The following is a 22816-nucleotide window of genomic DNA, read 5'->3' as shown; positions in this document are numbered from 1 at the left end:
CTATATTTTATCATATAACAGTTACACATAAAAGCCAAATGAAATATATATTTGCTACAGACTATTTAATAATGCTACACTTTACAACACTTAATTTAAAATAAATGCAAAATGCCTAAATATTTTATATAAACATCTGAGTGTCATCTGTAGAATTTCTTTGTGATGTCACCCATATGCCATTCTTATGAAGGACCCAAAAAGCCCCAAAAGACAAGAAACACAAGGCAGCTGTTATGCAAAAAGCAGGATAACGCCCCGTTTCTTCCTCTCAGGTTTTTCCAGGGATTACACAGTCAGAAATGTTTTCAGTGTTGGTTTTGCTCTTTTACAAACAAGTCACCACTCAAAGGCTTAGCATTGTGATTGGGGACTAAAATGGCTACAGAAAGGCTAAATTAAGGCAGAACAAAATGGTTGTGGTCGCTGAACGACACTTCGGGGTCTAGAAACACACAGATACAGATTGCCAGCAAAACAGTCAAATCTACTGACTCCTCTTTGGCAGGAGAGGCGCCTTGTGAGGTTCAGACTCTTTTCTTCTTTCTTCTCACATGCTCATCTTAAGTTTCTATTTTACTCAGTTTTGGTCACAATATGTGCATACAAAAAAAAAAAAAAAAAAAAAAAAAGCTAATTTAATGCAAGCCCAGGCGGCATTTCCAATGTTTGTGGGGGGAGCAAAACTAATCATAGGTTCAGTAACCACAACTGCATGGGCCCTTGAGTGCAGGCGCCGCCCCTTGGCAGCAGGCAGTGACCTGACGGCTGGCAGGAGGAGCACTGTTGTTGACAAGGATTGAGTCCCAGATCTCTCATTAGGCCTATTCATGCTTGAGATTAGATAGTGGCCAGGCACAGAAAGTGTATTCTGGTAAAAAATAAAGGGGCTCCCCTACTGGTAAAAACATGAATTCAACTTTGATCAAAAAAACATGATTAAATCGCAGCACTTATTGTTCAAATATTAAAGGCTGGTTTACAATTCCAAATAAGTTGACACACTCTAAATGTATCCCACATATAAAAACTGTTTTTTTTTTTTGTTTTGAACAAGTTCAAAATTAGTTTTGCCAGAGAACTGATCTTGCTTTAGTCTTCGCCCTCACATTTGATGGGGAAGTGCAGGGTTCATCTAACAGACATGGAGTGTTTGGCAGCCCACTGGCTCTGGGACAAAGAGGAGGGGTTAGCCTCCTCTGAGATTCATCTGTGCAATGTTAGAGGGGATTTCACTACTCAGCTGCACCCTGTTTCAGCTTGAACCTCATATACTAAGCCACGATAACTTATTATAATATATTTATAGAGGCCTATGAAACAAGGATTATTATTCAAGTGTTTGGGAATCTGGTTTTGGGTTGTTTGTTCATATATTTTGTATCACAATTTGTACCTGCATGTGTTTATTCTGCGGGTTTCATAAAGTGATTTATAGCACAAATTTACCTTCTGGAAAAAATAATGACTTCAGGAAAGAGTTGTACTTTATATTCTGCTAAAAGGCCTGTAACATTTAGGCATCAAACCAGCAATGAAGTAGCCTCTGCTTATTTAAATCCCCAAAAGGTTTGCCTTGGCTTTATTGATGAGTACGTAGTTCCAAATTCTTGATCTCCACTCAAAATTTAACTGAACTCTGGATAGCTTACCTTTTAAAGTCAGGGCAGTTACTTGAAAAGCAGTTTGAGGTTGACTTGATTGTTTGGCTCACACACTGAGTGTAATACTGGCTAAATTAAGGGATGTTTAGGCAACCAGTGCCCAGGCAGTAATACAATTTGTTACAAAGCAAGGGTATGTGTTAGTATTACCAATTTACTTGTGTTTAGTATTTAAGTATTTAAGTTAGGTTAAGATATTAAATAACAGAACACATAACAATCACACAGGTGTAACAGAAATCAAGATTTGGGTTTTCATCTTTCCTCAGCTGTTAAGGATCCGTTAATCTCTCAGTGACAGTCCACTGTAGACACAGAACTGTCTCTTAACATCTATGGAGAAATACAAATTAGCTGCACTTAATTTCAAGTGCAAGACAATGTATTTCTAGGTTCACTAACTAGGTAACTAAACAAAAACTACATTTAAGCTAAAAAAAAGTGAGTTAAGTTAATGTCGTAAAAATCTGATTTTTAATGGAAGTCATTGCACATACTTGAAAAAAAAATGCATACAAGGAAAAAAATTTAGATTGATTATGTCACATATGATATACGTTTGATTAGGAGAGTGTTAGAGGATTTATTTGAAGATTTTCCTTTTATATTGTTTAATCAGTATTTTCCAGATATTATTAAGAAGAGTTAACATTGCTCAAAGAATTTGAATTGTGGCACTGGGCAGGTTGAGCAAGACCACAATTGAAGAACATTGGTTCATATCAGCTTAAATCACTGATTTCCTCTAAAAAATTATAAACATGAATTGTGACATATCAGGATTGGTCATCTTACGAGTGTTAGTTTAACTTTAGAAGACTTGCCTCTGGAGATAAACACGCGAGGAAGGAATCGTGCTGAAAAGATCCAAAACAAAATAGGTGACACTCAGACACAGAAATGTTGCTGTCACACTTGAGCAACCTGTCCAATTCAGAACATGGAGACAAAGGCTTTGACTCTGGAGCCAAACTGGCCGTAAAACCAACAAATAAAGTCAAACCTGAAATAAATTACAAAGAAAGAGTTTTAAAACTAAATAATAATCATTCCAAAGGTTCCTGACAATTGTACTGTGGCCAGTGCAATACAATGAACTAATAAAATGATCGAAACACTCCTTTAAATAAACAGATATTAATCATATATATCTTGTTTTTAATTCAGTGTAAGTGGTGCATATGTGTATGTTATATCTGCCTTTAACCTTCTGTAAAAGTATGAAAAAAAAAAAGAAGAGTTTTGTGTCCGAATCTGAAAAAAATCTATCTGTATGATGTTGCCAAATATGAGGATACGAGGAAGAAGACAGACTAAAGACAAGTGCTAATGCTTCTGCAGAGGTGATGCTGACTTGTGATTAATGGAGGTGCTGATGTGCTGACTTACCACCCAGGTTGTCCATTTCCTTCTCCTGCAGCAGACTGGCAACATCATCATCTCCCTCAAGCACCAGCTCAGTCTCCGGGTTCTGGCTGGCCACAGTTTGACTGCAAAAGGCCTTCTTAGACTTTATCACCTCATCCTCCTCTGGGCCTGTAAAAAGAAAAACGGACAGGAGAGACAATTAATGTTCAGAAAGTCATTAGTTACTGCGCTTGAATGGAACCACCTGTCTGTGCTCAACTCCATAGCAAATCCTATCACCTGTCCTATTGTGACACATGCTGCTGCAGTTACCATTGATTAATTTCGGTTAATGACCGACTCATCTGTCTAAAAAGGGGTTAGGTGGTGTACGTTTAATACCGGGCTTCTTTGAAACTAAATAACAGTACAACAAATTAAACAGTCATATTAAGTACGTAACAATAATGTAACAAAACACACGAAAATGCCAAAACACTTATAAGAGAAACAAGTAAAACTAAATAAATAAATAAAATGCAAAACTCCTGCATTCAACCTGAACCTGAAATAAAACGCTCACTAATGTATGCAATAGCATTTGAAGAATTGTCAGGCTACACATTTGTTCACTGAATACATTTTGCTTGGTTAACATCAGAGGTGTTTCAGCTTTTATTTTTAGACAAGGTCAAAAATGAAACACCATCTGTATCTTAAAAGACCAACAGCTGAGTTGGGGGATACATCTTGAGCTCGTAGTCGATTAGAGAAATCATTTGCCGCTTTTGGAGATTTGACAAGAGTGAGAGTGAACAGACAACATAATTATAAGGCTGCTTACACCAGGACTTCATCATATGGCTATACTAGAACATGCTTATTGAAAAAGATGTGTTCACACATCCTGAGAAACAAAGAAGTCTCACAACACATGTATCAGCTTAAATCAGCTCATCTTCAACATGTGCCTGCCACACGGCGGCTCAAAACGTTTAAGTGAATTTGTCTTTCTGTCGACCAATGCAGGAAATAACCAGAGGAGAAACTTGCATGTTAGAGAGGATGAACACATATCAAGAAATGGGAGGTGGCTGACACCAGTCTGACATGTTTCCTTTCAGCACAGTTCTTAATTTGCCTCTCCCTCCCCTGAGGAACATGTACCTTGTCTTGAAGAGGTCACATTTGACTGTTGTCAACACTGCTACTGAGAAAAAAGTCTGCTTCCTGCTCTGCCTCATATCTGGAGTGCTTTCATCAGATGGAGGAAAGAAGTCTGTGTATTTCGGAAATGAATTCTTTGTAATGTTAAAGGGAAAAGCCAGCCAGCGGTCAGAGATCAAAGCAGAATTTGTGAAACTTAAAACTCTAATTCTGTAAACCATCATTATGCTGCAAGTAAATGAGAGAAAGCTCAACAGACAGGCTGATGTTCTGATTGGCAACTCGGTGCACGGCTGAGTAGCACAAATAAACCACGTTGATTTCAAAATGCAAATGGCCAACATCAACTGTTCTGCGGGTGGTGGTCTGGGGGGGCAGTATTACAGGGTACAAGATCAGTTTTAACCACAAGGCAATTCAGTTAATTCAGTAAAAAGATTGACGCTACAAATAATGAGCCCTGACCTGACGGAGAAAATGTGCTGACATGAAAAGTGATCTTCTCATGAGTGATAGCCCACCGTCTCTGAGACACTGTTGTATTAAAAGTGCTGCTGTGAAAAGGGTCACAATTTGTCACTGTTAAAGGATGTGCTGTGGAGAGATGTCAAGGCAGACTCGGATGAGAGCTTTTCAGTTTCATGTGTTCAACTTTGGCCACTGTACTGCAAAACAATGAGAATGACCCTTGGATATGATCGGACTCATGAGTAACTTGGAAAAAAGTCAACAAGAAATTGCTGGATGATAAGGATACGATCTATATCTATACTAGATACTATCTATATATCCAGTGATCACCACTGAATGCAGACACTTTATTTATTTTATTTAACAAATGGCTGACTTTCTTACTGTACATCATTACTCTTACAAATTATTATTTTTTTGCTAATTACATGATAAATAGAAGGCTGGACTAATCTTCCAATACTTTTGTTCCAGTATAAACACAAAATTAGAAGAAAAAATGAGAAGACCACCAAGCCATAGAACTGCACATGTATACTTTGTAACCAAAAATGCAAATTGATTAAAATTATTCAATGGACACAATTTACAACAACCTGTTCTCCAACCTTTACACCACTATAGATGGTTTGTTCTTACTCTCTCAAGTGATTCAACAAACTGTTGAAATTGTGCTACCACGTAGGAAAACGTCTGTTGAAATTTTACCCTTTTGTTGTCAGACAACAAAATGGCTGATACAGTTGCTTACAATAGAGCCAAAATGGCGCCCACTTTCACAGTTGTTATTTGTTCTAAACACTCAAAAACATCTGATTTTAAACAGTGGTTTTGTTAGGGTTATGGACACAAACATAAGGGTTATGTTAGGGTTAAGCACTAAATAAGGATGGGTTTTGCAAAGAAAGTTGCAGTTTTTCTTAAAAATCAGTACTTTGTTAACATCAAGTCACATGTCACATTATGTGCATCACATGAATGGTTGCAACAAAAAAGGCACTTAGTTTATATTAGACTCCATTTTCATGTGTAAAAGTCCTAGAGTATGTTTTGTGACACATCCACCACTCCATCCTACTTCCTCAGAGAGTCTAAATACAATGTGACAATTTAACATTTACTACAGTTACTAGATAACACCGAATAGTAAAGGCCAGAACACACCAAGCATTTGGTTGACCATCAGGGAGCATTGGGCTTATGAGGACGGTTATTAGCCCAGTCTTTGCAGTTTGGCTTTTTGGCCAATTTCAAGTGTAGATTTAGCTTTTTTCAGTTTCTGTCCGTCAGTGAGTGAGACCACTGACTGACTATCGAGCTTAGCGAATCAGTGCACAAACTGTACTGTTGTGCAACCAGTTATCAGACATTTCCTTGATTAGTAGTAGTTCTAAACTATCTGTAATTAGCCAGAGTGGTATGAAAATGGTAAGCTAATGCTTCTTTGTTTGCAATTTTAATATCTGTAGTCTCAGGTCTAACGCTTTCTCTTCAGGAGGACTGTGCAGGATGTGCAGTGCTACTTGTGCTACACATTCAGTGAGAAACACTGAAGCGGGTTTTCTTGATATTTTTAAGAAAACAGAAAAGTTATTCCTTAGTCTCAGAGTGATGAAATCATATGACCTAAACATATACTTTAGTGAACAAGCTAAAACTCAATTAAATTTAATTATGATCTTATATAAAGGAAATATGTCAGAGATTCAGTAGTTTTACTGTTCAGTATGGAAAGGATAGGAATTGAAAGGCCTTTAAAACATTGTAAAATCTACAATAATACTGCAGCCAAGGGTCAGGTTTCATATACTGCAACACTGGAGAGTTTTGTGGCACTGGCCTTTAGTTTTTACAGCCTCTGTAGGGGCCGTTGAGCATGTGTTTTTTTAAGTCTCCTATGTACGATACACCCTGCCTCAACCTCTTCCCCAGCACTCTTTAAAAAGAAATCCACAACATCATGTTTTACTTAAGGTTCAGCTAACTTGTGTAGGTACTTCTACTCAGGAGAAAAGAAGAAACTGATCTCACAAATGTGTTGGATAATTCAATAAACACAAGTATAAATAAAACAAAAGTACCTAACGTTGCTCATTTTAAGGTTTTCAGAAAGTGGTTCGATCAGTGGTTTATTGATAATATGCTGAGAAGGAGCAAATGTGAGGCTCTTGTAGAATTTGCCGATTTCTTTCTCAGTGGATTTAAAAGGCATCATTTTGGGCACAGCTAAAGAGACACGGCTATCTTAACCTCTTTTCAAGCAAAGAGTTTTCTGTTTTATGTCTCATCCTGTCAGCCTCTGTAGATAACATGTATTAGCACAAGCCTCAGTTCTTTAGCATTTTTACCTAACTATGTTATAGTGTATATCAGCATTTTGTGCAGCATTCCAACATCCATATAACGTGAGCTGTATAGAATGTTTTCAATATATCTCTTCTGTTTCAAATGCTGCCCTCCTACACACCCTCTCCGAGGGCTCAACATTCCACAGGGACAGAAAAACTCCATGGGATTGCATTATTGCTAGGGCGATGCAATTCTGCCCTCTGTCTCTCCACTTTACTAGTATATGCTCTGCACTGAAAGATGAAATGAGGGGAAAAATGACAGCTTCATACTTCCTGTGATGAAGCCATCTGTTTTGCAGAGTATGCGTTTTGAAGCTGGGGAAGTAAACATTATAACTTTGATGTAGGGGCGTTTATACAGTGCAGACACTTCCTCTTGGGGTGAACTTTATTCAATATCCTGGGATGTGCAGTGCGTGTCCACGGTCCTGCCAGAGGTTAAACACAATCCCATCTTTTCTCCATTAAGACATTAATAGTTTGTCTAGTAATCCCCATCTGGACACGGACATATTTTGAGAATACCATGTATTCAGTGATGAGCTGCATTCAAACATCCAGATCTGCATGTTAGTAAATGATCTGACATCACTGGTCACAGTTTAATATCTATGATTATAAACCTGGAGAAGGTTAATATCACATCAGGAGGCCAGGTCTCTGCTGTAGTAAAGAGCTATAAAGATCTTTCACGTAGCTATCAGGGCTCTCTCAGTGAGAAGCTGCTCACCTGAAATGAGACAGCAAGGACAGCCGGAGGTAAAACACCCCGTTAAACACTTGGATCAATATTAACGTGACTTCCATTTCATGCTTGCCCAATTCCAATCACCTAACAATATACTCTGATACTGGCTGTAACAGGGCAGGTTATTACAGGAAGAGGGCAAAGACAGAATGTGCTGGCTAAGCTGTCAACGGTGCTAATGGACAACGAGAGAGAGTTTAAGGCAGAGTTTAACGTTCCATCAGAGACACATTACCTATGAACCTGATTTTTTTAAAAAGGTTTGTGCCCTTAAAGAATTTTAAATTGGTCATTAAAGATGAGCCAAATTCAGTTTCAGTTCATGATAATTATGGGAAAAGCATTGAGCTTTTCTACTGAAACATCGAGAGGTCAACTTTTAACACATGGATTTAGAAATATTGCCATTGGCAACTGTAGTCTAAAAATATTAATATCAAATTTCAAAAGTACCATAAGTGGTCAAAATAATTGGTCAAAAAAAATTGGAACTCCACACAAAAAATTAATAAACGAATCCTTCTAATATGACAAAAAATGTTCCCTAACATCCAAGAACTACAAGACTCTAAGATGCTGTCAAAAATGACGCCGGCCACTCACTCCCTGAAATGCTCTTTGGAAAGAAGAAAAAAAAAAAAAAAAAAAAAAAAAAAATCACAGCCACTTTGATTTTCCCCAAGTGAGCTTGAAAGACTGACGTTTACTGTGAACACAACAGCGGAAGTCTGCCCTCTTCATTCTTAAGATGGTGGCTGAGAGTATATTGTCATATCCTGCTGTCAGACCAGAAACTGTGTATTCAATTTGGACAACCAACTGGTTATCCAATAGTCCCAGATTTTAAAGCTATAATAATGACTCTCAAGGGCCAACTCAAACACACCTCTTTGTTTTTCCACTCTGGTGCCTGTGCAGCCAAGAACCCACTAAAGAGTTCTATAGAGTCCCTGTCAAATCCCAGAAACAAAGTCTGGATGTTGTGACTAATGGATATCCAACTTCTGGACCTCTGCACCGGGGTTATCTGTTAAAGACAGGTCCTATCTTTAATAACATGCTAATTAAAAGTGAATATTCATTAAAAAAACACGCTCTGTCTGAGTACATTTAAAACAAAAAATGCCAACTGTCACTGCCAACGAAATCTATTGAAGCTCTAAAGAAGAACAAAGGATACTTCTCATTTTAACTCATAACAAAACCTGGGCTCCGTTGTACAGCCACATCAAAGCCTGCTGGAAAGAGCCTGAAAGTGCAGCTCACCTCTCCAGGAGAGCGAGAGGGCCATCCGACCGCAGGCAATGCCTTTCACTTGACAAGTTTATACATTATTCTGTTCATTAAAACCACAGCATGCCAGCATGACTTCAACAAGTTTTCGGTCAACAAGACTGAGCTTCTGCTGTCAAACAGAGGAAAAAAAAAAAAAAGCAATTTTCGCACCGCGTTGATGATATGTGTTGTATCTTAAATGTATTCGTAATTAAAAAAGATAGCAAACACACACACACATTTGAGCAAATGTATAACTCATAATAAGGTCAATAAACTGACAAGTTGGAGCAACTGAAATGGATGTAATTCTCTCAACTTTTCTAAAATCGTTAAATTACTTAATAAAAATGTGGTTTTCTGAGTGTTTTATAACAATGTGTAATCAGAAAAATAATCATTTTATTTGTATCACACGGGCAGGCAGCTGGTCTGTAAATCATAATGTTAAAGTAACACTTTTTTAACAATCAATCAATCTGTCGTCCATGGACCACAAGGTCAGTGGTTCGATCCCCGGTCCCGGCTATATGTCGAAGTGTGTCTGGGCAAGACACAGACCAAAAAAATCCTAAAGATGTAACATTTGTTTACTTGAGTCCTTCCAACAAGAAATCGCCAAATTCAGCATAATTAGCTTGTGGCTAAAAGTAATGGAACCATCACGAAATCCAAAGCAGAAGTGTTGCATACTTAGACCACCTGCAGCTGAGGCAGCAGCTGGCATGTGTTTATCTACAGGGCTGCTATGATCTTCACAAAGCAGCCGTGGCAGAGCTAGAGCTGAAATCAGCCAGATGACATCCTGAAGCCAGTCAACAATCAGCTTCAGTAGCTTAACAATGAAACACACATGAGGCCAATGAACACTGTGATTATTGTATATGTGTTGCTGTAAATCTACGTTCATTTTAACAGGTGGTCCTGCTCCGAAATGGCTCGATGGTTATCTGCTTTCTAAATAGTTAAAAAGGTTCTTACTCCATTCATTTCGGAATCAGGACATTTACCTGTGTTAAAACATTTGCTCTGCTATTTAATTACAGGCCAGAGAGAAGGGTAAAAGGTGTAATACCAAACTGCTCTTTAGTCAGTGTTCAGTCAGTGTTGCATGGCATATGCCAACATTGACACAAGGTGGTGGGCAACAGTGCAAGTCTGCTGGGGTTAGTACAGAATGTTTCGAGAATTTTAATGTGTGTTGTTATGCAATTAAACAGTGCAATAAAATGAATTTGTTATGTTCAATTACCAAGAGTCATAAATATGTTCGCTATAAAAATGACAGTTTACGTCACCAAAGCAATATGCTAATTAATATGGAAAAGTTTGGTCTAAACTTTAGTGCCATTAATACTTTCAATGATGTTTTAATGGAAACTTCGTATTCTACATTTAATATGGGATGAAGATATTTTTATGAGTTACCAAAAAAAATTACAAACTCACCATATTCTTGCAGTGACTTGCATGTGACATTGAGGTGGGTGGAGCCAAATGGGTTTCTGATAAATCTCCGCCTCCGCCGCAGGTCATCTTCCCAGTAATCAAGACGCCAGAAGTCATGCAGGTGACTGCAACATACACAAGAGCACAGGCAGATTAGATAGAGCACACAGCCCTCAGTGATGGTCTGAATATAGCAGCTACTCTTTTATCAGGGGAAAACATCTTGAGGAGAAGAATCAGGCCACAGATAGCAGATTTATTAGGCCGACTAGTGGCATGCTCTGCAATGGCCCAGTAATGTTAGTTCTGCTAAAGCCTATAGTATCAGAACAGCAGGGAGCAGCAGCAACCACTGCACACATAAATCACAGGCGCTTCCATTAACAAATACAGCATCAAATTACAAGTATAAATGGCGCAGCTTGCCTCCTTTTTTACAATGTTTTTTAACAAGTCTTGTAAATCAAAGGTAGAAACCTCAACGCAGACAGCGTGGAGTTTAATGATCGGGGTCTTGGGGCGGTTGAGGCATGAGCCTATAAAACAAGCCCCCTCCCTGCATATGTGGAGCCATGATTAAAATAATGTGCTGAAATATTCATTGAAATGATTCCCAGAGCCCTGGAGCAACCCGACAGAAAATTGCATTTTTATTCATTATTAATAACAGCGAATTAGGGTCAGAAAAAAAAATGAGAAAAAGAAGAAAACAGTTCCAGCATGTGGTAACCATCTTTGTAAATGATTATTCCAACATTAGTGAGGACCTAGGATAATTTTATTGCTTGCAGCTAATGCAAACCATTAAGCACCAGCACCAGCATTAGGTTACTAAGTGCTGCTTGTTCCAAGTGTGCACTAGCTGGAGCTATTTCAAAGACTTTGTGCTTCCTTTAGAGGGCAATGCAGCATGAGAGAGTCCTGCTGCTTGTATTTTAGGTTAAGATAATAATATTCAAATAACTGGTGCACATGAGCCTGGAGTGGAGTTTTTTAAAAAAAATTTAAATTAATTTTCAGGCCAAATGTGAAAGAAATGTCTTCTTTTTCTTGAATCCAACCAGCTAAAGTATGTTTGGACAAGATTGAAAACGCACAAAAAGCCGAAATTTATCAAACAAACAAGACTTACATGCCGTTCTATAACAAAACCCTTTATGCTCTTCTATAATTCGTTTTTAGCTCCAGTGCTAACAAAGTTAAATACTAGAAGCAGCCATCCAAATTTCAAATCTAGTACAATGTGTCCATATTCAAGCAGCATCAGTATGTGCAGGATACAGTAAGGTTTTGGCAGGCAGTCGTCAGTTTTATTGTATGGTTTCTGGCCCTTCCCAGCCAAAGTAGTGAAGCAGTCTAAACAGATTAAAGTGTTACACTGGATCACATCACAAAAAACAGCCTCCTTGCTCCGTGAATATAATATCTACAAATGTCAGAAATCAAGGGGCTCAGGAGACTTAGCTGGGCTCTGACAGCAACAAGAGCTCAGCTTCAGTTAAGTATCAATCAAAACTGAGCGTTTGTGTGTGTGTGTGTGTGTGTGTGTGTGTGTGTGTGTGTGTGTGTGTGTGTGTGTGTGTGTGTGCGCGCAAGGGTGAGCACGTTGTATGCACAAAGTATCATGAGCCGCTGTATGCAAAGCAAGACTGAACCCCTTGAGCTTGTCCCCTGTCAATCTCCTTCAAAGCCTAACTGGGGAAAAGAGAGATGTCAGTGGGTGTAAAGAAGAATCCCACGTAAATGATATTGTAAACGCAAGATTACACAGTGTGAAAAATGTAAATCCACTGTAGGCAACTGGGCGATTAAGGCTGAAGATTATGTCCCCTAATTCTTAGTGCAAATAGACAGCAGATGCTGGTGGGGGATAAAGCCGGCACTTTGAAGATTCCCTTATAATAGTACAAACTGCATTTGATGCATTTTATTTGGTCTGCTTTAGATGCTCATGTGGTACAGGACCAGCATCAACAAAGCCAACATTGCTCCATTTGTCTTTAACAGCACGCAAATGCACAACAAAGCCAACACTAATGTTACAGTGGCTGCTTAATGAACATTTTGTCTTTTCCTCTTGTTTTGTACTGTGCAGATGTTTTCAGTTTAAATGCGGTATTCTGTTGTTTGAGTAGGACCTGTGATATTCTAGACTATGTGGTCAGTGGTAGACCGGATTTGGACTGTGCCAAAGTGCCATTCTGAAGCAACCAACTCTCTGAGGGTGGTCCAAAAAGTGCACAGGAGGATTGCACTCTTGATGACAACCTACAGCTGGGAGCTACTGAGCTTTCATACAAGGGAGGAGGCATCGAGCCACCAAACACATTCACGTCTTACGAGAATGGTGGGAAATAGGAAACAGGCAAGACATTTAAAGTTTTGTCCAAATTCATTTTGCCATCCTGACTCATATACGATTTAAAACCATACAGTCAAACTGTACTTGGCAAGTCCACGCACTCATTTTTGCCAATCTAATATACTGCAAAAGCCGACAACTGAGCCTCACTCCTAAAGATTCAAGGCTGCAGACAATACATTTTCAGTCGACTGTAGGTTTTAAACCCCCATTCCTGCTTCAGAATCATTAATAGAAGGCTAGTCATCTGTATTGCATGTATAACAGCAACAAACTGTTCATCCAGCAACATACTTTATTAAGCAGTGCTGGCTCAAAACCTCCTTATTTTCCACATCAAATGTGTTTGGCTTCATGACAACCATAAAGAATGGCGGGGAGCCGGCCTCCTAGAAACTGGCAAAATTTATTAGTCCTGTCACCCATCAATCACCCAAATGGATTTCAAACCGCATTTTAAAAGCTAATTTTCTACCACTGATAACCTAAAGGAAACAGGAGCACCATTATTTATGAATGCTTTCAGACTTGCTAAGTGCAGTGGGATAATTGTGTAAGGGGACTATCGTCTATTCTCTTTTCTTCCAAATAGGTATTAAAAAGGCATCTTTCCTTGAGGAGCCAGTGGTGAAGTTTTTGAGGTACCAGATCTAACACCCCAGTCTATGGGGAGTGGATTATGTTTGTAAAAGGAAGTGGAAGGCTGACGGGCATAATTCAAAAATAAAATGGGGAGAAAAAGAAAATAAAAGGAGTGATAACAGCTGTATAGGAAGCTAGAAAATAATTCAGGAAAAGGGAGATATTTTTGACAGCTGACAAGTGCTCATATTGGATTAGAGGGTGATATATTCTTAGCACTGCTGTTATATTAAGGCACCAGAGACCCTATTTTGTTTACTTATATTATGTCTGATTATTTGGAGAATTGTGTTTGTGGGAACTTGAGCCAAGTACAGAGGAAACCTATGTTGTTAACTGGTGGAAAAATAGACTAAAATAGAAAATAAAACAAAATAAAGACAAGCTAAATGGCAGTGCTCTATATTCACTCAGATTAACACTTTGTAACATCATATCTGGAGATGAAATATAATAAAATTAAATCCCTACAATTAAAAAAAAAAACACTCATATGTGTTTTAATTTTTTCAACTCACTTAATGCAGAATAGCTCACTAAAACACATAGAAGACTGCATTTCAGACAAAAGAGGATCTCATGGTTAAAGATTTCCTTTATACTGTATTTAAGCTCAGAGGAGATTTGTGTGAGGCGGTCGGTCGAGAGGCAGGACAGGGACATGCTGATTCAATAAAACACCATTATACTCCTTTTAAAAGCTTCTATTGGTGACATGAATAAGGGGTAATTATAATAAATACCAGCAATCAGTGACAATTCTATTCAAAGGGACAGTGACTGGTTTCTATCACACACATGCACACAGTTGGACACTGAACACATTTCAGTTTTTAGTGAAACTTTGAGGACAAGTGGTCTTTTTATTTTCAGTTGTCCTAACAGGCCCCGACTATAAGTTACAAAGTCCATGAGGAATTTGTTTGAGATGCATGTGTTGTTGCATTTATGACGACTGACAAAACGAAGAAAAAAAAAGTTATTGTTCACTGGTAACTTGCTAAAATATACCTGCCTAAGGAGAATTACCTCTCACACAACACTCAATCCACAAATGTGACAAACAAGATTTCATTTGACCAAATAACAACTTTGAATCAATCCTTTGAACCCATTAAAATGACAACCAGATATACAGATCTGTAATGATGGGGATTCCACACATCATGAAAACCATCAGGCAACCAGCAGACACAAAACTAAAAACTAAACCATGTGAAAATATTGTCTGTCAACCAGTGCATTTTTTTGGTAAGCATTTCGCCGCCAGATTCTTCAACATACTGCTCTATGCGCATCAAAAAGCACTGACTGGCAACCATATGGCGATGAGCATTTTTCAGCTTGCTGCTTTCAAAGTAACCTATAAACTAAGAAAAGAATACACAGTAATTTCCTCAATAAAAACACATCAAGTTTGATCATGCGTCTGTTGAGTGCCAAGTGTTAAATGACTGTATGGCTAACATCATGGTTATATTATCGCAGAGGGCTGCAAATGGTACACATGACTTTCATCTCTTGAATTTCACCATTTCCTATCATCACTACACTCAACACTGTTGCAGACATGAGGATACCGAGCTAAGATCCGAGTTATTGGATATGACTTTCCTTTTGTAGATCCAGAGATAGAGAATACACACACCGAGGAGTGGGTATTGGACAAAGACAAAAGAGAAACAACACAGCAGCAATGATATTAACTCCAGGTCATCTGCTGTAATGAAGACAGACTTATGCGATCAGATTAGGGATGAGGAGCCACACTGTACTGTAGGTGAACTCCCCTGCATCACCAGCTTTGTGGATCCCCATCTTTCATCGGAAATGGGGCACAGTCAGGCGATGCCCAGCTCAATTTCAACACCAGATGAAATTGATGATTGTGTGAATGGGCCTTTTTCCAGAGATAATTAGCACAGTGTGCAAGGTTAAGAGTGCCCCAAGGGAATGTAGCCTGGTGTAGGTCAAGAACAAATGCAAGAAGGGAGAATATCAGGTTGCAGGAACAAAGAGGCATAATGTTTTGAATAAGACCCCATTAAATGAACAACAAAAACACGATCGTTTGCTGTTTTAAATGGTGCCGCATTCTACTGAACCCCAGGACTGGAGTGAGTAACACAGAATTGTCTGGATTCAACCCACAGCAAAAATACATTCGTAAATAAATGAATTAATAGCATTCAGAGGTATATTAATTTATTGTGATTTCTAGAATAACCAAGGATTCATTCCAATATACTGTAGCTTTTATATTTAAAAACAAAGAAGAGGAGGTATTTGACAGAATGCATAACAGGAAGGTCTGCATTTCCACAAACAGCAAAAAAGAAAATAGACATCTTGTGATTCTGGATGTCATTGGATATATTTTTGAATTATATCTTTCATATTTCCAGACTGATTTTTGTTTATACTTGAGACCTTGGCCTTTCTTTTCATCCCCAGAGGGGTCATCAGACCCCAAACCCTCTGAGGCTGTTTCGCCCTCTAAGGGTGCCCCCCTCTTCTTGTGCTAGTGGACTTCTATTAGAATTGATAACCCTTTCAGGCGAGACCAAATACTCCAGGCACATCGTGAGTAAAAAGGTTCATTCCATCACAAAGTTATTATCCACGGCAGATTGTTACCATTCATCACATGTGAGCGATGAAACTCACTGTTAGTCAAGGGAAACGGCTGTTTCACTGCCTCGCTACAGATCAATATATGCCACCATTTTCCTTTCTCTCCTCTGCTACAAAAAAGTAATTATACAGAAGAAATGTTGACAATCAATAGACTAGTCAGGTAAGGTTAAGGTCTGTTGTGGGGGCCAGCAGAGGCTCCTCCATCAGTTGTCACTGATGCTGCTGATGTGAACATGGACATCCACGTGGGAACAAAGGATGGTTTGTTCTTTCAGCCCCTTCTACATTTCTGTTAGGCTGGTTGTGTCGAAACAGTTAGTACCTGGGGACTGCTGGTGAGTGAATGGGAAAACATAAGTCATTTAAGGTAAAGTGGTAGTAGTATGCAAGCCTGGGTACCTGTGTAGCTGTATCATCTGCATACCAATTAAATACATTTGTACATACTGTATAAAAGCATAAACAGCAGTGCTACATTTAAATAAAACTGTTAAAAAAACACCAATAAATATATTGGAAACCTGCCACAATGTAATTCCAAAAATTTTGATAAATTCTTACAAAAAATAAATAGTTAATTTACTCTTCAGAATTGCTTTGCACTACGACAGAGCTGAAGTGGTCCTTTGCTACAAAAATGGTGGACATTGCTTTTCAATGAATTCGTCCGTCTGGCCTTGACATCTACTTTCACTTTAGATGAGCCTGAACTTTATAATCCACTGGCAGGGTTCAGAGGTCAACAGCAGAGGGGACTAGAGGGCAGAGAAAATCACTCTCTCCCTGGCAAAAATTCTGACATCCAATTTTCAACTTGATTTATCAGTGTAAAGCTAAAATTGATAGTGTGTCATTACTGGGCAGGGAGCTGTCTTGGAGAGATGTATCAAAGCCTTCTCATTTTGATTTAGCGTGGCGGATCAATACAACCCTATACTGTTTCAATTTGAGGAGTATTGATTTTCCTATGCTGACTCTATACAGGGGCACATTCATCATCAAGCAAGCATATGGAATGATGTAACAGGCCACCATAGGGTCTGATCTGCTTATTCTTCACTCAGATCACATGACTGCAGAGCAGCTGTTTTCAAGCCTCGCACACATTATTTCCTTGTCGTGAGCTGTTGGTTTATATTTTGCAACACAGTTTCTTACACTGCTGGCCACAAAGAGAACAACAGCTCAAAAGGGAGTGGCCTGCAGATGTCTGTAATTTAGAAACAATGATGCATATAATTGAACTATGCAAAATGCAAAACACAGTAGAAAAATAAAAAAATTTAAAAATATATACATTCTAATAGTTTCAAGTCTTCTCCTCGCCTAACAAAAATCTCAATTGTGTTATATTTCAAACAAAGTGATAAGTATCCTTCGGCGTGTCTCCAGGCAGAACTTAGGAATAAAGGAAAAGCAATTTCTGTGCATGAGGGTGAAAACAAACATTAACAACTAAAGCATTTCTCTTTCTCTCTCTCTGTCACACACACACAAACACGCATAACAGACAGCCACCTTAAAATGCTTGAGGGCTTTATATTTTACAAGAGCAGCATAAATGGGAAAGTTAATGTAGCATTGAATAAGACTAAGCTGCTGAACTGCAACACTGCCTTCAGCTTGTGAGCATATTGCATCATTTTTCTTCACCAGCAGGTTACCATTAAATTTGAATTTGTTGGAAGTTTTGTGGTATCATTTACAATGCACCCACACTCAGTAACCTTTTGTTTCAATGCAAATGCTTTGCCTCTGAGAGGGTCTCCATAAATATTTGAACAAGAGCCCAGAATTCAATCCAATAGAGTTTGTCATAGGCTGCTAAGGTTGAGTCAGTTTTATGGAACTCTGCAGTGAATATTGTAACCTTCTCAAGCACAGCCAAACATTACTACAACAGTTAACACGATGTTTCTCAAATTAATCACAAATTAATGGCCTCTTTAAAATTCAATAGTAATTATACAGAAAAAATGCCAATAAACATACATTTAATATAATAAAGTAAAAATATACAAATCACAGTGCACAGTCTTCCATAAATCCATGAAAAACAAACTAAATGTAGCTGTTTATGACATCTGCCCTTTTGAGTGGAAACTCTTACATTTATGTGAGTTAAAGACATAAAATCCTGTCGTAAAACGTAATTATAGTAGTTAGAATATTTATCTTGACAACGATAAATGTGGCATATGAAACAAACTCAATTGCAGTGAACATTGCTGAACATCTGCACTGTATTTTCAAAATGTAATAACAAAACCAAAGCTACCGTTTCAGCAATAATGCTAAATATGATTTGGCAAGGGAGCCCTGGTGGCCTGAATAAAACTTGCAAACTTTCAATGTGAACATTTTATTCTTGTACGGACAATTTTTGACCTGCATCTAACGTTTTTTAGCAAACAAATTACTTTCAAAACAAACCACGCAGCTTCACCTGAAAGTTGCAGCCGCAACTGTTGCCCCTGTGCAGGTAAATCTGTAACAAAAGGCTAGTGGTCACATGGTTCAGTACAAAATGCTGCAGTGAACTGTAACACCTCTGTTTGTCTAGTTTAAGTAGCTCTTGATCCTTCCACTCCACTCTGAATCTGTGGAACCATGTGGATGAAGGTGAAAAGTGGGAGGCAGAGCAGGAGAGCCGGCGGGTATTTTAACAGGGCCCATGGGGAAGTCTCCAACTACCACCAGGTGCTGGGCTGTGTTACTGAGAGGGTCAATGAATGCCTGGACAACACTGCACAAACACACACACCCCCCTTCTTCCACCCCAGTATGTCAGACGACTGGCCAATCAGCTGTCCCCTGGGGATTAAGCCACTCCACACTGTAATTGCGTTTGCTGACCTGATTGCTGACCCCATTGGATCCTGGGAAAATGACATTAACTGGTGGTCTATCCCGTCACCACAGAGTTCTGTGAACAGGTAACGTTTATCCAATAGGTTCGATGTAACAGCAGCTATGGTTCATACCTTAGACTTAATGCGACTCATGTGGCATCTGAACCTTTACATGTCCAGGTGTAAGGACTTACCTCTGAGCCAGAGTCCCCCAGGCACCGTGCTTGTTCGTGAGGATGTTGACTATTTTCTGCTTTAGCTGGTTGGCCGTCACATGGTCTCTGTGTTTAGCGGCACTGATCAAATGATCACACATCTTCTCTTCTTCTTTTCTGTCAGCAGCATATTGGGCACAGCTGGACTATATTGAGATTTTTAGAAAAGGAAAAGAAGAAAAATACAGTGTGAAGGTCATTGTATATTTATACGTACAGTAGGCACCGACTAAAATGATGTCTCACATTGTACTAATAGCATTTAGGAATATTTTCTCTGAATAAATCTAGAATAATATATACCCTCTAATGGAGCATTTGTCACACTGAAGAATGTTATGGCTTCATTCAACACTCTTGAGTGTATAAAGATATTAGTGGACAGCTGAGAGATATATTTCTGCTCCCTTGGAGCACTGTAGTAAATCATGGCCAGGCACATGAAGGCAGTCCATTCCCTAACTACGGACAGATGAGGTTCCCTGCTAGGAAGCTGTGGATGGTGCTATTAAAGAAGAAGGGAAATACTTGAACAGATCCATTAAGAATATAGAATCAAGGCTTCCAAAGCTACTGTACAATGCTATTATATCAATAAATATTTTTGTCACCTGATATAGAAACAGACATCAATCTAACTCAGAAGCCATTTTTAAACACAACATACCATAAGAAAACGCACAGCTTTCTTTCCCTTGCAAAAATGTAAGAAACATTATAAATATTGATTTTTTTTTTTTTGACAGTCTGAATAATGCTTGATTCATTGCTGACACCTACCCAGAGTCAGAATAATAAAAACCACCTACATAAAAATACTTGGCCAAAGTGTGAAAAGATAAAACCATTTCCAGAAGACAGTGAAACTCTCAAAGTGCTCCAAGTGGCTAAAAGTAATCTAGAGGAGCACATCAGACTCTGTTGCTGCTGCTAAAACAAGATTGTCTTACTATCTCACCCTGGGGGAAATCTTGCTAATATTCCAAATCTAATTTGCTAACAGAAGCTGGAAGTTAATTGAATTTCCTGTTTCAAATTTGAATTCTGTCAGATATTATACTTCACCATATTCTTCATAAGGCAGATAACTCAATCTTTCCGTGTCACCTCACATTACCACGTGATGCTGTGACAAATATCAAACGTTATTTATCACTTTAAAGCATATGACGCTTCACCCTGACACCAACTTAATTGTAAAAATGTCTTATCTGCGTCGTGAATCTTCAATCTTGGAGAGTGGGTAATAAAGCAACGTCAGACCTAGATGAAAAGTGTAGGCTGTCGGGAGTTGGCAGATAGAACGGATGGGGCCAGGTACACTTCCCCCTTCCCCTGACATTGCATATCTAGCCGTCTCCTCCAGTTTATCTAGCAGGTCAAGGATCCTCAAGAACTGTATATCAAGCAGCTGTTTGAGGATGGCTGCTTTTCCCAGATAAGAAACTCATCACTCCTCACATGTACAAGCTGCTAACAGAGGTGGCATGTGGTGGCTGTGTGTGCATGTGTGTTTTTGTGTTATTACACAATATGTGTGTACGTCTTCTGATGTTTTCAAATATTTAAAATGAAGTTTTTTCTACAGTAAAATTTCTTTATATCTTGCTCTCAGTAATGAAGGTATTTATAAAAACCCAATATTTACTGCAATATTTAGTCACAAACTGTTAAACCCTGAAATAGCACGTGTTTGGGTGGGTGGGCTAAATAAAGACTCAGTAGGTTAACTCTGCATTGGCCCACAATCCCTACTATCAAAATCCTATCACTGCTGATTCCCTTTTGCTGCCAGTAATTAAATTTCTTAATGGACAACTGTAAGGGTAAGAAGTTAATCCATAACAGGACACAAGGGGACATGATTAGTGAGCATAAGCATGGCTGTTTTATACTAATGGGATTAGTAAGTAGATTGTCAATTTGTTCAGTTCAAAAAGACTAAAATTCTTCTTGCTTCAAATGAAAAGACGGCAGAGTTTATACCTCAAACTCTGCATGTTTGTGAACGTCCTCTGCTCTCTGTCGGTTCAGGATGAATTCAGCTTCGTTTGCAACTCGAACTATGTGGTCCTTCATGGCATGGCAGAGCAACCTTTAACATTGCAGAGAAAGTTAAAAGCATCACCACACCATGCATTTCCATGTACTGTACATACTGTATAATATTTCATTGGAAACTATATAATACACATTAGGTAAAAAATTTACAAGGGGGCAGGATTGTGCAACATTCTTGCGGACTAATAAACAGTATCATTTGTCTGGGTTATGCAAGGATGCAGGTCAGTGACAGATTTCTCTGTAGCATCATTGAAGGAATGGAGCATCATTAGACCACTGAAGCCTGTCTGGCATGTTCCTGATTGACTGAGCATCCCCTCCCACTGACCAGAACATCAACCCGGTGCTTGTATTGCTGAGTCTGGTCGTGGACAACCACTTACAATCACATTTAAATTTCAGCATCTTTAATAATTGAAAACACCCTTGCTATTGTGTGTACATTACATGCCATTTTACACGCCATTAGGCTAGCTTTGTTTTAATTAAAGCAGCCCCTGTTCCTCTCCAGTGCTTGATACAGATTGTAATTTGCCTCCTGTCCCAAGGAGAGGCAGTAATCCTGAGGTTGTATTCATCTGCTGTTACTGCCTCTTTAATTGTTGACAAGCACTTATTAATAGACAGATGTTCACTGTTCAAAGAAAGAGGCTGACAATGCCAAGCTTTGTTTTGAAACCAAGAATAGATGAGAAAGCCGGTTGACAAGTGATGGAAAATAAAATATGTATGTTTTCTACCACACACAAATATATGATATTTATTACATAGGAAACACCAACCAACAGTAGTATCCACACTTAGCCTGTGTTTGACTGGGTTTGTTTTACTAGCTGCCACATAAAACGCTCCTAGCTGGGAACTTTGCTTTGGTCATTGTACATGTGTTATAAATGAAAAGGTGTACAGCTTGGGGGAGGGTCTATTATATTTTACAGAATGTAAAGCGAAGCTTGATTTTTGAGGTGTTAAACTGTAAACACAGTGTGGCATCTCACTAACATAAATGGTATGTCTAACACCTACAACACAGTCACACTAGAGAGGAGCAGAGGCAATAACAAAGTAAAGAGGTCAGTCAATTCGACTGCAATCACAGCATATCAGTGTGAATGATACTGACTTGGCATTGAACTGACGAACAGCATTCGGCGACCCGCTGTGTGTGTTGCAGCACATACAGCAGATACAGTGTCTGTGTCAGCCACGCCTTGCAAGGAAAACAGATCTACCAGACTCTTGCTACCTCTAGGTCTGTCTAGTTAAGCAGAGCAGGTGTGCAGAGACTTGAGTAAGACTGGAAAATTATGTATCCGTCAGCAGCACCCTGGACAGCGCCGTGTGGTCCTATTGATGAAAGCTCTTTGTTCCAGGGCCAATGGGGACGCAGAAAGGCCTGGCTGGGCTGAGGCATAAGCCTAGGCATAAAGAAGGCCCAAGCAGATGGGTCAGCAGATGGGCAAGGAGGCTGAGCCGCCCCTGATCTCCTATAAGGAAAACCCTGAGTCTGGCCACACCCAAGGCGAAAAGAGGAGAGACGGAGACAGAAGGCAGAGCATGGTAAAACAGGAA

At 39.0% G+C, this 22816-nt stretch overlaps 1 protein-coding gene across 10 annotated transcripts in view; it reads right to left on the bottom strand.

The window, feature by feature from the left end:
• nbeab (neurobeachin b) overlaps positions 1-22816 on the bottom strand; it is a 178041-nt gene that overhangs the window by 56859 nt on the left and 98366 nt on the right. For all 10 annotated transcript variants that reach the window (XR_010914581.1, XR_010914580.1, XM_067506601.1 and 7 more), the window contains 4 exons: positions 21167-21275; positions 19160-19326; positions 10473-10597; positions 3054-3200 (listed from right to left, as the gene is read on the bottom strand). Coding sequence is in view for 8 of the 10 variants with exons in the window: in XM_067506601.1 (XP_067362702.1) it covers positions 3054-3200; positions 10473-10597; positions 19160-19326; positions 21167-21275 (548 nt within the window). In the remaining 2 variants the exon portion in view is untranslated. The remainder of the gene's footprint in view (positions 1-3053; positions 3201-10472; positions 10598-19159; positions 19327-21166; positions 21276-22816) is intronic.

This window comes from Channa argus, chromosome 6, assembly GCF_033026475.1.
Source record: "Channa argus isolate prfri chromosome 6, Channa argus male v1.0, whole genome shotgun sequence".
NCBI classification, from domain to species: Eukaryota; Metazoa; Chordata; class Actinopteri; order Anabantiformes; family Channidae; genus Channa; species Channa argus.
The sequence above is the reverse complement of the archived record's forward strand: the minus strand, read 5'-3'. Positions and strand labels throughout refer to the sequence as shown.